At 43.8% G+C, this 14593-nt stretch overlaps 1 protein-coding gene across 1 annotated transcript; it reads right to left on the bottom strand.

The window, feature by feature from the left end:
• Positions 1-7191: 7191 nt before the first annotated feature.
• On the bottom strand, positions 7192-13558 carry LOC123078476 (serine/threonine-protein kinase PBL34). Its single transcript, XM_044501001.1, has 6 exons — positions 13071-13558; positions 9703-10040; positions 9473-9608; positions 8922-9058; positions 8717-8840; positions 7192-8103 (listed from the first exon to the last, which is right to left on the bottom strand). The coding sequence occupies exons 1-6, from the start codon at positions 13258-13260 to the stop codon at positions 7595-7597; spliced, it is 1434 nt and encodes a 477-aa protein (XP_044356936.1). The 5' UTR covers positions 13261-13558; the 3' UTR covers positions 7192-7594.
• Positions 13559-14593: the final 1035 nt, after the last annotated feature.

Raw genomic sequence — 14593 nt, forward strand, 5'->3', positions numbered from 1 at the left:
ACTACCTATTGATGATAGCTTCCCTAATGAACAACTAGTTGTCATAAATGCTTCTCGTACCACTCATTGGTATGCTGACTATGCTAATTATATTGTTGCTAAATTCATACCACCTAGTTTCACATACCAACAAAAGAAAAAAATCTTCTTTGACTTAAGAAATTACTTTTGGGATGACCCACATCTTTATAAAGGAGTAGAATGGTATTATTGGATGTTGTATACCTGAGCATGAACAGAAACAAATCCTACGGAAATGTCATTCCGAAGCCTACAGAGAGCATCATGCGGGAGATAGAACTGCACACAAGGTATTGCAATCTGATTTTTATTGGCCTACTCTTTTCAAGGATGCTCGTAAGTTTGTTTTATCTTATGATGAATGTCAAAAAATTGGTAATGTTGGTAGACGTCAAGAAATGCCTATGAATTATTCACTTGTTATTGAACCATTTGATGTTTGGGGCTTTGATTACAAGGGACCTTTTCCATCCTCTAATGGGTACACACATATTTTGGTTACTGTTGACTAAGTGGGTAGAAGCTATTCCAACTAGCAGTGTTGATCATAACACCTCCATTAAAATGTTGAAAGAAGTCATTTTCCCGAGGTTTGGAGTCCCTAGATATTTAATGACTGATGGTGGTTCACATTTTATTCATGGTGCTTTCCGTAAATTGCTTGCTAAATATGTTGCCATAGAATTGCATCCCCTTAGCACCCTCAATCTAGTGGACAAGTTGAAGTTAGCAATAGAGAAATAAAATTAATATTGCAAAAGACTGTCAATAGGTCTCGAAAGAATTGGTCTAAGAAACTTGATGATGCACTTTGGGCCTATAGAACAGCTTATAAAAATCCTATGGGTATGTCTCCATATAAAATGGTTTATGGAAAAGCTTGTCATTTGCCTCTTGAGTTAGAACATAAGACATACTGGGCAATTAAAGAACTCGACTATGACTTCAAACTTGCTGGTGAAAAGCGGTTATTTGATAGTATTAGCTCACTAGATGAATGGATAACCAAAGCCTATGAAAATGCCAAATTATTCAAAGAAAAAGTAAAAAGATGGCATGACAAAAGCATCCAAAAGCGGGAATTCAAAGTGGGTGAGTATGTTCTATTGTACAATTCTCGTTTTAGATTTTTTGCAGGAAAACTTCTCTCCAAATGGGAAGGACCATATATTATTGAAGAAGTTTACCGCTCTGGAGCTATTAAGATCAATAATGCCGAAGGAACTAATCCAAAGGTGGTCAATGGACAAAGAATTAAGCATTGTATTTCAGGTACACCTATTAATGTTGAAACTAACATTATTCAAACCATGACACCGGAGGAATACATAAAAGTGACCTTCCAGAACACTGAAAAGGAAGAGGTACATGATACGGTAAGTAAACAGACTCCAAAAATTCTGCAAAAATATTTTCTGTTAGTTTTGGAATATTAGAAAAAAAATAGAAAAATAATAAACACCCGAGAAGGCAACCCAGGTGCCCACTAGGTACCAGGGCACGCCTGCCCCTCCTGGCGCGCCATGGTGGGTAGTGGGCCCCTCAGGAACCTTCCCGACTCCGTTTTCCTGTGGTATACTTGTTTCCCAAGATAAAAAATCTTTATATATACACCCGGACGATTTGACCACGACATCGCGGAAATATCCCATGTTCTTGTTTAGTGTTGTTTTCTGTCAGATCTATGAAGCTAGGCATCATGTCTTCTCCCTCCTCCAACAACGTAGAAGAAGATGCTTGGCTGCTGAAGATAGAACTAAGGAGGGAAGAACCAAAAGAAGCAACCAATGAGGACAAGGCCAAGGAAGTTGCAGGGGATCAAGCTCAAGAAGAGGGATAAGCCATGCTCACGGGGGAAATTGAGAAAGAAGAAGATATCCTCCAACCCTACTATAACCATCTCACCCCAACTGAAATTGAAACCTTAAAAGCCTTTGAAATGGTTTGTGTTCAGAATACATATCCCACTAATGAAATTATTTTGTTGGAAGAGCAAAACATCACCCTCCAGAGCATTAATCGTAGATTGGAGTACCTTCTGAGCTGAAGTGTGAAACCCCTACTTCATCACCACCACCATCACCAAAGGAGACTTGAGCACATGGGTATGGGCACTCCCCTTGGCTTTCGCCAAGCTTGGGGGAGATGCCCCGGCATCATATCACCATCACTTTTATTATCTTTACCTATCTTAGTTCAATCCTTAGTTATTTCGTGGTTTAGTTGAATAAAAGTTTAGTATGATCTATTTTCGAGTGCTAGTTTCATGATCTGTCCATCTATGTAATCGAGTTGAGAGTTATATAATAAAGATTTGTTTGATTTTTTGCTTCTTTACTTTCTTGTTTCAATCAAAATAAAGAAATAATAAAAAAAGATCATATGCTAATCTTATGTAAAGTAATGACATTACATGAGGAAAAGTATAAGTAGTAAAATTTATTGAAAGTTGACAAACATAGCATTGCTAAATGATGCAATTCATGAAAGAATTAATAAGGGAAGATAAGATTCACGTGCAAATATACTATCTTGGACATCTTTTATGATTGTGAGCCCCCATTAAGTATTTTATGTCAAATTGTTGACGTGGACAAGGAAGACAACGTAATGATTCATGTTGCTTCAGATTCACATAGAAGTTATATTGTCATAGATCCTCCAACATGTGGTGCTCGCCCAATATCTTTGCTAGCCAAAAATCCGCACTAAGTAGAGATACTACTTGTGCATCCAAAAACCTTAAACCCAAATTCATGTTTAGATATTCCACCATACCTACCTATGGATTGAATAAGATCCTTCAAGTAAGTTTTCATCGGTGCATAAGGCAATAAAAATTGCTTCTAAATATGTTTGATCATTTTTATTGTAAGGGAAAATAAGCATTGTACGAACTTGTGATGGCAAAGTAATAAAAGCGACGAACTGCATAATAAAGGTTGCTATCATAAGGGGCAATATAACGTGACATTCTTTTGCATTAAGAGATTGTGCATCCAAAACCAAAAAGCGCATGACAACCTCTACTTCCCTCTGCGAAGGACCTATATTTTACTTTTATGTATTTACTTTTTATGGAAGAGTCAAAGTATTCTCGTCTATTCATTTTTATTTTCTCTTTTGCAAGCATCATGTGGTGGAGAAAGATCTAGGCACATATATCCAGGTGGATATGAGTGATCATGAGTTATTACTGTTGACATCACCCTTGAGGTGAATAAGTTGGGAGGCGAAACTATAAGCCCCTATCTTTCTATGTGTCTGGCTAAAACTTTTTGCTCCATATATATGTTGTGAGTGTTAGCAATCATAGAACACTAAATGATGGTTGAGTATGTGGACTTGCTAAAAATATGATGAATTGCAATTGCATTATTGACTAAGAACATAGTTTGTTAGTTTTCAAGAAAGTTTATGCTTTACACATCGATGTTGTGATGAATTGTTACTTGCTCATGAGAAGTTTTATGATGAAGTTTATTGCTATTATAATAATAATCATGATGCTACTATGTTCGTATTTTGTTTTTTTCGACATCTCTCTCTCTCTCTAAACATGTGCACATGATTTTTGATATCGGTTTTCGCTTGAGGACAAGCGAGGTCTAAGCTTGGGGGAGTTGATACGTCCATTTTGCATCATGTTTTCCTACTGTTATTTATAGTGTTTTTATGCAATATAACACTTTGTGGAGTAATTCTAATGCCTTCTCTCTCATAATATGCAAGGTTTACACAAAGAGGGAGATTACCGGCAGCTGGAATTCTGGACCTGAAAAAGCTATGTCACAGGTACCTATTCTGCACATCTCCAAATGAGCTGAAATTTTATGGAGAATTATTTTGGAATATATAAAAAAAATACTGGAGAAAATAAATACCAGAGGGGGCCACCCAGGTGCCCACTAGGCACCAGGGCGCGCCTCCCCCTCTGGCACGCCCTGGTGGGTAGTGGGCCCCCTGGCCCACTTCCGGTGCCCATCTTCTAGTACATAAGGTCATTTGCCCTAGAAAAAAAATAAAGAGAGGACTTTCAAGACGGAGCGCCGCCGTCTCGAGGCGGAACTTGGGCAGGAACAGTTTTGCTCTCCGGCAGAGCGATTCTGCCGGGGATACTTCCCTCCGGGAGGAGGAAATCGAATCTATCGTCATCACCAACAACCCTCTCATCGTGGGAGGGCCAATCTCCATCAACATCTTCAATAGCACCATCTCATCTCAAAACCCTAGTTCATCTCTTGTGTTCAATCTTTGTATCGAAACCTCGGATTGGTACCTGTGGGTGACTAGTAGTGTTGATTACATCTTGTAGTTGGTGCTAGACGGTTATTTGGTGGAAGATTATATGTTCAGATCTATTATGATATCAATACCCCTCTGATCTTGAGCATGAATATTTTGTGTGAGTAGTTACTTTTGTTCTTGAGGACATGGGGGAAGTCTTGTCATAAGTAATCATGTGAATTTGATATTCGTTTGACATTTTGATGATATGTATATTGTGATCCCCTTAGTGTTGTTATGTGAACGTAGACTACATGACACTTCACCATCTTTGGGCCTAAGGGAATGCATTGTGGAGTAGTTATTAGATGATGGGTTGCTAGAGTGACAGAAGCTTAAACCCTAGTTTATGTGTTATCCCGTAAGGGGCTAATTTTGATCCATATGTTTAATGTTATGATTGGATTTTATCTTATTCGTAGTTGCGGATGCTTGCGAGAGGGGTTAATCATAAGTGGGAGGCTTGTTCAAGTAAGAACAGCACCCAAGCACCGATCCACCCACATATCAAATTATCAAAGTAGCGACCGCGAACCAAACCAACATGATGAAAGTGACTAGATGAAATTCCCGTGTGTCCTCAAGAACGCTTTGCTTACTATAAGAGATTGTACTGGACTGTCTTTTGCTACAAAAAGGATCGGGCTACCTTGCTGCGCCTATTGTTACTATTGCTACTTATTACTTGTTACAAATTATCTTGCTATCAAACTACTTGTTACCGACAATTTTAGTGCTTACAGAAATTACCTTGCTGATGCTTGTCATTTTCTTCTGCTCCTCGTTGGGTTCGACACTCTTACTTATCGAAAGGACTACGATTGATCCCCTATACTTGTGGGTCATCACGTGTGCAGAACACATGCGTAACACCCTGGACGGATGACATACTTTTGCTAGTTCGGGGATGGGGCACAAAGGTGAGGACCTACACTACTGAACTATACGAAATGGACACGATGATTTACCCAGGTTCGGGCCGCATGGTTGCGTAATACCCTACTCCTGCCTTTTGTGTGTTTTCATAGGTGTATTAGAGCTACAAGTCCTTCCCGGGAATGGGAAGTGTAGTGTGCTCCTACTGATGTTCTAACAAGTGTCCAACCATGTTCTACTTGATCTTCTTCTGCTCATCGTGTTCCTCTTTTTCCTCTCCTCTGGTCTGGCCCTCCTTTTATATTCCATGGGGTACCACAATGGCTTCGAGGCTAAGGAAGTGATCTAGGTCCAACCAGGTAGGTGAGTACATTAAATGCTTAGGGAGGTGTCATCGTCTTCTATTCTCCGGGAACGAACTCCAGTCTTGTTAGCACCGACCTTGGCGACACCTGCTCGAGGCATGATACGTCTCGGCAGAGGCGTGCACCATGCGGCCGCGTGGGTGAGTGATTTACACCTTGCGTTTTGTCCATCATCTGGCGCGCCTGCCCACCGGCCGGGTGGTGTAAGGGTCCTGCGAGCGCAGAACGGTTGTGCCACGCGTAGGTGAGGAGATAGCTTGATGTTGAAGGCTGGCTGAGTGCACGCCAGCTAAGGAAGCCGTTGTCGGGTGATATCATTCACGGGTCTTGGCCGGCGATCGTCATTGCCGGATGTCTTGATCGGATTCTTGCTGGTCTTGAGTGGGCTTACTGGATGGGTATGGAGATCTTGTAGGCAAATATCTGCATGCCACCACCGAGCCCAAGCTTCGTTTGGTACGATTGCTTGTTGTTCTTCTTCTTCACGAAGATCTTCATACCACCACTGACGGGAGTAGTGGCACACAACTCTTCTGTCTTGTTGAGCTTGGTCCAGGGGCGACCGTGGCATGTGCATAGTTGGGTGTGTGACGCAATTTGTCACGGTACCGACAATACGATGGATGTGTATCAAGGTCCACCTCCCCACACCAGATTGGCGCCGCACTGTTCGTTTGACAATTTGTGATCAGATCGGTGACTTCACCGAAGGATGGTAAGGTGGAGGCCAAAAACTGAATATCGTCCTTGATGGGGGCAACAAATATCGTAGCATCATCCACATAAAGAGATGCTCGGGTGGTAGGGCTCTTCCGCCAATTGGGTGGAGCTTTCCTTGCCAAGCGGCCTACGCGAGGATGTGGTGAAGCGGGTCATTGGCGAGAACAAAGAGCAGCGGTGATAGGGGGTCTCCCTACCGCAGCCCCTTGCCATGCTTAATCAGGTCACCCGCCAATCCGTTGAGCAACACTCGAGGGAAGCCGTTGTGATGGAGCATGTCCATGAGGAAGTCCCACCTAACCGAGTCGAATGCCTTTTTGATGTCAAGCTCAAATAGCAAGGTTGGCTTCTTGTTGCGATGAAGGCGTTGAGCAAGATTCCTAACATAAAGGAAATTATCATGGATGTTTCTCTTTTTGATAAAGCGCTTTGAGCCAAGGAGACAAGGTTGTTCATATGAGGGGCAAGGAATGAGGCCATTATCTTGGCAATGATTTCAGCGATGGCATGAATGAGACTTATCGGTCTGAAGTCTGAGATGCCTTCAGCACCATCTTTTTTAGGGACTAAGGCGATATTGGCGGAGTTTAACCAATGGTTTGGCAATTTACTTGTTTCTATCGTAACTTGGTGCTTGATTTCCACCTGATATTCACTCCGGTCACTGCCATGATGCCATCGCCAGCCCGGCAGCCCCGTGTGCTGCCTGAATGTGACCCACCCAAAAAGGAAAACGAGACAGTGGTAACATCACAAGCACCCGGAGTAATGGCAAGTGCCAGCGATAACCATGCATGTTTATGGATTTGATCTGGCAAATGTAACGGGACATGAAAGCGAGCCCTGTCACCCCCATCAATAGCACATGCAGCTTAAATAGGCCGCTGCGGCGCTGCCCATCGTTCATCATGGAAGAATGATATGATGGCGAAGACGACGTTTGTCTTTGATTTTTCTTTAACAAGTAAAAAAATCTGCTCTGAATAAGAAACGGGAGAGCCATACATGCACCAGGCTCTTCTTCCTGTGCCGATGGTTGATTCTCCAATCAGGGGAGTTTCTAAGCATCCATCTGAGCATTTGTTCAAATGGCAAACAAAACCCTGTCTGATTCCCCCTCCCAAGTCAATGTTCCCAGAGTAATAGATACAGAAGCAGCTAAAAAGCTAAGCAACGAGAAGAAATCTTCACTGCGGAATTCTAATCATCCTTGAGGGCATCTGTCTATCCACGGCAACGGAGGCCACAGCCAATGCACGCGCCATTTACCCATCAGTGCTCGACGAGAACCCAACATTGAACCAGTCATGATGAACAGGTGAGTCTTAGGGCTGTTTGTCGTTGGGCCTTGGAGACTGACGGTACGGAGAAGCGTGCGGACCGTAGGAGAGGCTCCTCATTGGCTGCACTCCGTTCCGTGCAAAGGTGCTCTGTGCCTTCATGCTTTGGCTACCATTTGGGTTGCCAAGGCTTGCGGCACGCTCTTGGCGCATGGACTGGAAGAAGTAGGAGGAGCTAGCCATGTCTTTCAGGTTTGGAAGAGGCTTGAGAACTTCCACCACTTGGCTCATGAGAGGCCTAGCCTTGGGATCCCGGCTAAGGCAAGCATGTGCCAGCTGAGCCGTCTTCTGAGCGCCTTTTATGGAGAAATTTCCCTCTAGACGGGGATCTACAAGCCTATAGAATCGCCTTCTTTCTCCAAGATAAGGGCGTGCCCATTCAACCAGATTGTGCTCCCCATTTGGCCTGTTCTTGTCCATTGACCTTCTGCCCGACATCATCTCTAGTAGCACCACTCCAAAACTGTATACATCGCTCTTTGATGTCAGGTGACCTGAGCAAGAGATGAACTTATAAGCAGTAGAACATGCGAGGGAATTCAACAAGCTACTCGAGCCGAATAAAAGAATGAGTGGTAACTTGTCTATTTTCTAGGAGATTCATTCAGCTTAGTTGACTCAAAATGGGCAAGATTATCTTGAGCCTGTGAAATTATAATCATATTTCTGACTACCTCAGAGCGGAATGAATTCAGACGAACAGCTGTTGCACAACCCACAGCAGCACATGGAGTGCCTTAAATATCGGTAATCACCTAAATTATTATGTTATGCAATAATAGCATCCACATAAATGCGAAGGTGGCCAAAAAGGTGCAGGCCCTAAAACACTCCACACACACCATCCTTGTACAGTCATTATAATATAGTTGCTAGGTTATAAGCCTATCAACGTACCTATCACCTATCAAAGGAAACATAACGCATTGTTTGTCGGTTAAGAATGTATGAACTTCAGTCTATCTAGCATACATTGAATGATTGAAGTATAGGACACACTAGCAGTAACTGGACAGAACAATAAGGATAACATCATGCAAGATTTGCTCCAATTTTCAGGACAAGTTGAGCAGTAGTATGATGCAGGACAACAACTGATCGACTCACCTGTCATAACATACTCAGGAGCTGCATATCCGTATGTTCCCATGACCCGAGTAGAGACATGTGTCTTATCACCCTCAGGGCCATCTTTCGCAAGTCCAAAATCAGAGAGTTTTGCATTGTATTCCTGGAAATAAATGTATAAGAAATGGGCGAATGTAATAGTCTGAATGATCATAGATTATCAGTTCTCGGTATAGCTGCATACCGCATCCAAAAGAATATTTGAAGTTTTGAAATCCCGATATATCACTGGCCTTTCAGCTTCTTCATGAAGAAATGCAAGGCCTTTTGCAGCACCAAGTGCAATTTTCATTCTGATAGCCCATGGGAGCGGAAATGACCCTATTTAGTACAATTATTCAAAACAGTTATTGGACGAATACAAGACACTACAGAATATAGTTGTAATAAAACTACTCCCTCCGATTCAGGTTAATCGATGCAGCTCTAGTACAACATCAGTACAAAATTATACTAGAGCTGCATCAATTAATTTGGATCGGAGGGAGTAACAAATTTAGGTTTCGTCAAATTTAGCACAGAAGCAGAATTCTAGCAATGGAATAAAAAGTTAGGAGTAGCAAACAGTAAGTAACGAATAATACCTACGAGTCACATTCGACCAAGAGTCTAAGAGTAGAAGAAAAATATGCCATGTATTATATTAACTATTTCCACAAGGGTAGATGTCCTGACAGAGTGAAAATCTGCATCATATGTTATATCTGACTAAGAGTAAAACGAAATAACACTTACTCCTGAAAAGATGGTTCTCCAAACTTCCGCGGGGCATAAATTCGTATACTAGCAACCGTTGGTCATCTTCAATGCAGTAACCAACCAATTTCACTAGGTGTGGATGTTGAAGGTTTCCAAGGAAATCAACTTCTGCCTGAGAACACATAATGATAGTTTACTTAATGAAGCAGATAAAGCTAATACCATAATGTTTCGTGTGCTGCATACCAAAGAAAGTAAAAACATACCACCCACTCCTTATGCCCCTGAAGCCCATCATGGTTGAGTGTCTTGACAGCAACAGTTAATCCTGTGCCAGGTTTCATCGGAGCAGTTCCATTCTCTTCAATCCAACCTTTAAAGACACAACCAAAACCTCCCTCACCAAGAAGACTCTCAGGTCGAAAGTTTCTGGTGGCGCACTTAAGTTCATTGAACGTAAATCTACGCAGTTGGGCTGCTAGTTTAAGTTCTTCTCCAACTATGGAAGAAGGCGAGATGCTTCCAGTGTTGCTGGATGTTGTCGAACCAGATGCGGCTGGTGGAGCTGATTGATCCCGACAACTATGATTTACCTTTTTGTTCTCTGCACAGTAGACATTATCCATTAGGAGATCAATACCTGATATAATTGAAATTTGACAAAGGTAGTGCCACAGAAATATGTGAATCCTTGCTTCTGAGCAAAACATCAGAAGCTGGAAAACAATAGCTAATGTGATAGCAAAAACTTAATGGGACTAAACGACAAGGCTGACAGTCTCTCATATAAAGTCGAAAAATACCACCACTAACTGTAAGATGGTCAACATTTTTTTCTCAAATACGCAGAAGAGCTACGTATCATTGCATTGCATTAAGAAGGAAAAACATAATCCAACAAATACACACACACAAACAACACACCCCTACGGGATACAACACAAGCGCGCCACTGACTGAAAAACTACCTCGACCAGGACACTACTAGGTGGCCCACAGCAAGCTGCGCCAAACCGCAAGAAACAACAGATGCCTCTAGCTCCCGCAAGATGGTTAACAGGCCCATATGGTAAGCAGGTGCAGCGTGTGCGATGGCACAGGGCCCCTAAAATTTTGAGGCCTCAAAAATTATCTTAAATGGCAATTAATAGTATTAATCAAGAGAATATCTAAGCAACACTTCATCTCCTGTGAAATGTTCCAACTTCCAAACGCCAACCAGTTCCAAGGCCAGCCAGTACACAAGCACACGCCTTTCTTTTGACCTCTCTCTCCATTTAAATCACAATTAATAGTATAAATCACCGCTCAATTTCCACTAAAAAAATCACCGGTAAGTTTTTTTAAGGAAAATTTCCGGTGCATCATACTAGGAACTAGCACAACCTATATATTCAGCTATTCTTCTCCAGTTTTTCCGTTATCTTTGAAACAATTATTGGGAAGATTATGTTTATAGTATATGCTAAAATAAATAATAATATTCGTAATTAGGATTTTCCATATACAGGGCCTTATTTCATACTCCCTCCGTCCCACAATATAAGACTAACTTGCAGAAACATCTTATATTATGGGACGGAGGTAATACTATTTTGCACTGGCCCCCGGATTCTCGGGTACGGCCCTGATGGTCAACATGACTTATATATTTCTACTTCTTTAATGTGGATCAGGAATGAGGCCATGGGTAAGTCTATGGAATTAAAATCCAATTCTGCACCAAACATGACGGTATGTCCAGAGTTTATACAGCAGATGACTTTGTGGGTCATACATTTTAGAAAGGTGGAATGTTTTGGGTGCAACTCAACTGAATCAAATAGTCTGCTTGAACATAAGATATAAGTTTTCTCACTGAAGTAAGCTTTAAATGCTAAAGGTATAACACTAATAACACAATGCAAAATGCTTTATAAGAAAATAGAGTGTGTGACAATTTGAAGTGACTTGATACAAAAATTATGACATAACCATCAATTACAAGCACCTTTTATATTTTAGTTTTTGTCCATAGACCATAACTATAACTAGTGTTTCCTGCTTGAGCATTTCACTTGACACTCCCTTTGGACATATCCGTTTGTTCATATTCTGAAGCATGCATAAATGGAACCCGAAATGTTAAATCTCGCAACAAAAGTTGCCTTCTGTACTTAATTACAGAGAAATATCAAATATGCATAATGCCACATGGCCAAACGGTAATTAATTGTACGCATCTACAAGCGTATGGACAAAAACAGACGAGCATTGAATTTAATGACATTTGGGCGTCCCTTCAGTTCCTCCTAATCAGTTATCACCACTCCTGCAGCAACAAAACATCACCTTGCATTTTACCTGAGGTACTCCTGCTTCAACCACTACAGAATCCCCTATTACCAGCAACCCGCAAACTTACCCCGACAAGTGCAAGCCACGCCCTTTTATACTAACAATTTAACAGCAGGCTCCCGAAATTGTCACTGGAGCAGCAGCCCATCACGGATACCGCTCGATCTTAGCGAACCAAAGCAAGACAACGTGGGATTTTTGACAAAATCGAACGGCCAAAAGCGACGAGAACTGAAGATCCAACGGCTGTCAACGCTAATAGCCTGAGATGGATGCAAAGTTGCACGGTTTTAATGCCTCTAAATATGCATAACACCACGTGGCCAAACGGTAATTAATTGTATTGCGTCTAAAAGCGTACGGACAAAATAGACAAGCATTGAATTTAACGACATTTGGGCATCCCTTCAGCTCCTCCTAATCAGTAATCACCACTCCTCCAGCAACAAAACATCACCTTGCATTTTACCTGAGGTACTTCTGCTTCAACCACTACAAAGCATTGAATTTAACGACATTTGGGCATCCCTTCAGCTCCTCCTAATCAGTAATCACCACTCCTCCAGCAACAAAACATCACCTTGCATTTTACCTGAGGTACTTCTGCTTCAACCACTACAAAATCCCCTATTACCAGCAACCGGCGAACTTAACCCCACAAGTGTAAGCCACGCCCTTTTATACTAGCAATTTAAGAGCAGGCTCCCCAAATTGTCGCTGGAGCAGCAGCCCATCACGGATACAGCTCGACCTTAGCGAACCAAAGCGAGACGACGTAGGATTTTTGACAAAATCGAATGGCCAAAAGCAACGAGAACTGAAGATCCAGCGGCTGTCAACGCTAATAGCCTGAGATGGATGGAAAGTTGCACAGTTTTACTGTCTCTAGATGGGTAATGGCAGCACTCCAACATGGCACAACATTCAGTTTACATCAACTCATGTACCACCGCGTCTAAATTAAACAGAAACATCTCATCTCATGCCACCCCACACCATACCAACCACTCTTAAATGATCCTACCACCCACCAGAGCACACCAACACATCCAATTTCATCATAGAACGCTCCCATCGCCATCAACTTAACTTCAAGAGATATAGAATAAAAAAGTTCAGGCCTCTGTCATCTCGAGTGCTCAAACACAAGACACACAGCACCCGAGCAACCAATCAAACGTACGGACGAGCATCAGGCATGAACAGACGCGAAGGCGTAGGCTGCTGCTAGTGCTGGAGAGCAGGGAAGCAAACCAGAAAGTGAACGCGATGTGTAGGAGGGGTGAGAGCATTTTACCGCCGCCGTTGGCGCAGGCGCCGCTGGTGGAGGAGTCGACCTTGGAGCCCGACGACATGCATCCGCCGCCCAGTCGCGGTAGGCGGATCCAGCAACCAGTCGGAGGCGCCGCGTCGTCCTCGTCCATTGCCGCCTCCTTCCCCTTCCGCCGCCTCACATCCTGCCCCCGCCGCGTCCCCTCCTTCCCCATCTCCTATCCAACCCACCCGCCGCCACCACCCCGCGCACCGACCAACTCAGCAGCAGCGTCCCCAATGCTTCTCAGCGTGGCAATGGAAGCCGCCCGCGCGGCCTCCGGAGGTGAGCATCGGGGCGGGGCGGGCGGAAGGGAGAAGCAGGGAAGGAACTGGCAAGAGAGAGTGTGAAGAGGGGTGGGGGTGTCGGGGCAGGGCGGGCAGGGGAAAGGGTAGGCTGCAGTGCAGGGAAGGATTCGGGCAGTGCGGGCAGGGTAGTGGGAATTTGGCAAAGACCAAAGACTGAGGGCTGGGCGACGACGAAGGAGGAGGCTGCGGCCGGAACGGTGGTCGCTTCTTTATGGCCGCCTTCTACACGAGGAGCGCCCGTTTCTGATGCGATTTAGCCCAACGCCCCTCTGAAATATACGCATTTCTTTCTCTATCCTATCTAATGGGGATTCGCTTTATTTTGTTCAACGAGTCAAAACCTAGGCCCTGTTTGGATCAGCGTTTTCGTTTCAAATACCTCCGTAAAAATTACATGTCTTGGTTGGTCGTTTTAACACCGTATCCGTCAGCTGATCAGTGAGGACCAGTCCGCGGACATTAATGCGAAAACTGGTCATCCAATCATACATTTCAAAGTAAAATTGAACAAACATATGAATTACATACAAACCGAATGATTTTCATATAAACCGGAGCACATTCATTACATTTTTTCGTTAAAAAAACTTCCGGGCCTAAACCTAGCCTACAGCGACTCCCGTCCTCCACGTCCTTGTTGTTCCCTTATGGCATTCGTCGGGTCCATCTTCCCGTCTCCATGAGCGGTGACGATGAGACCCGTGAAGTGAAGGTGCGGTCGCCGACGGGAAAGGACAAGGGAGATGGACCAACCCACTTGGGACACAAGGCCATGCGGCCTCCCATGCACTACTACTACTCATCTTCGGAGTCCACGACCTGTTCGTCGTCGGTGGACGTGAGTTCCACTATGGACGTGGATGGGCGGTACACTCATCATCCCACGGCGCCAACGAAAGTTTGTTGGCGGCGCGTAGAATGCATAGCTGGCAGCGTTCTTGACCGTGGCCGCCAGCGCCCTCCGCATCGGCCTGCATTGTGATTGGGTTGCAAGTGGCGGCGTGAACGCGAAGCCTCGTAGATCGCCTGTTGTCGGTGACGAATTTGAGGTTCGCCACGGCTTCCTCACTCGCTCGCTCGACGTAGATTTGGCCCTCCGTCGGCCGATGCTGCTCGAGGAGGAAGAGGTTGTACCATTGCTCCTCCTGTGCTTGTCATAACGCCGACATCACCTGCTCCTCCGCCATGGCGACGTTGAAG

This window comes from Triticum aestivum, chromosome 3D (assembly GCF_018294505.1).
Source record: "Triticum aestivum cultivar Chinese Spring chromosome 3D, IWGSC CS RefSeq v2.1, whole genome shotgun sequence".
Taxonomy (NCBI): Eukaryota; Viridiplantae; Streptophyta; class Magnoliopsida; order Poales; family Poaceae; genus Triticum; species Triticum aestivum.

Coding starts and splice junctions, on each gene's coding strand:
- LOC123078476 (XM_044501001.1), bottom strand. CDS start 13,260: ATGGGGAAGGAGGGGACGCGGCGGGGGCAGGATGTGAGGCGGCGGAAG. Junction 10,041..13,070: donor CGCCTGCGCCAACGGCGGCG/GTAAAATGCTCT, acceptor TCTACTGTGCAG/AGAACAAAAAGGTAAATCAT. Junction 9,609..9,702: donor AGGGGCATAAGGAGTGGGTG/GTATGTTTTTAC, acceptor ATGTGTTCTCAG/GCAGAAGTTGATTTCCTTGG.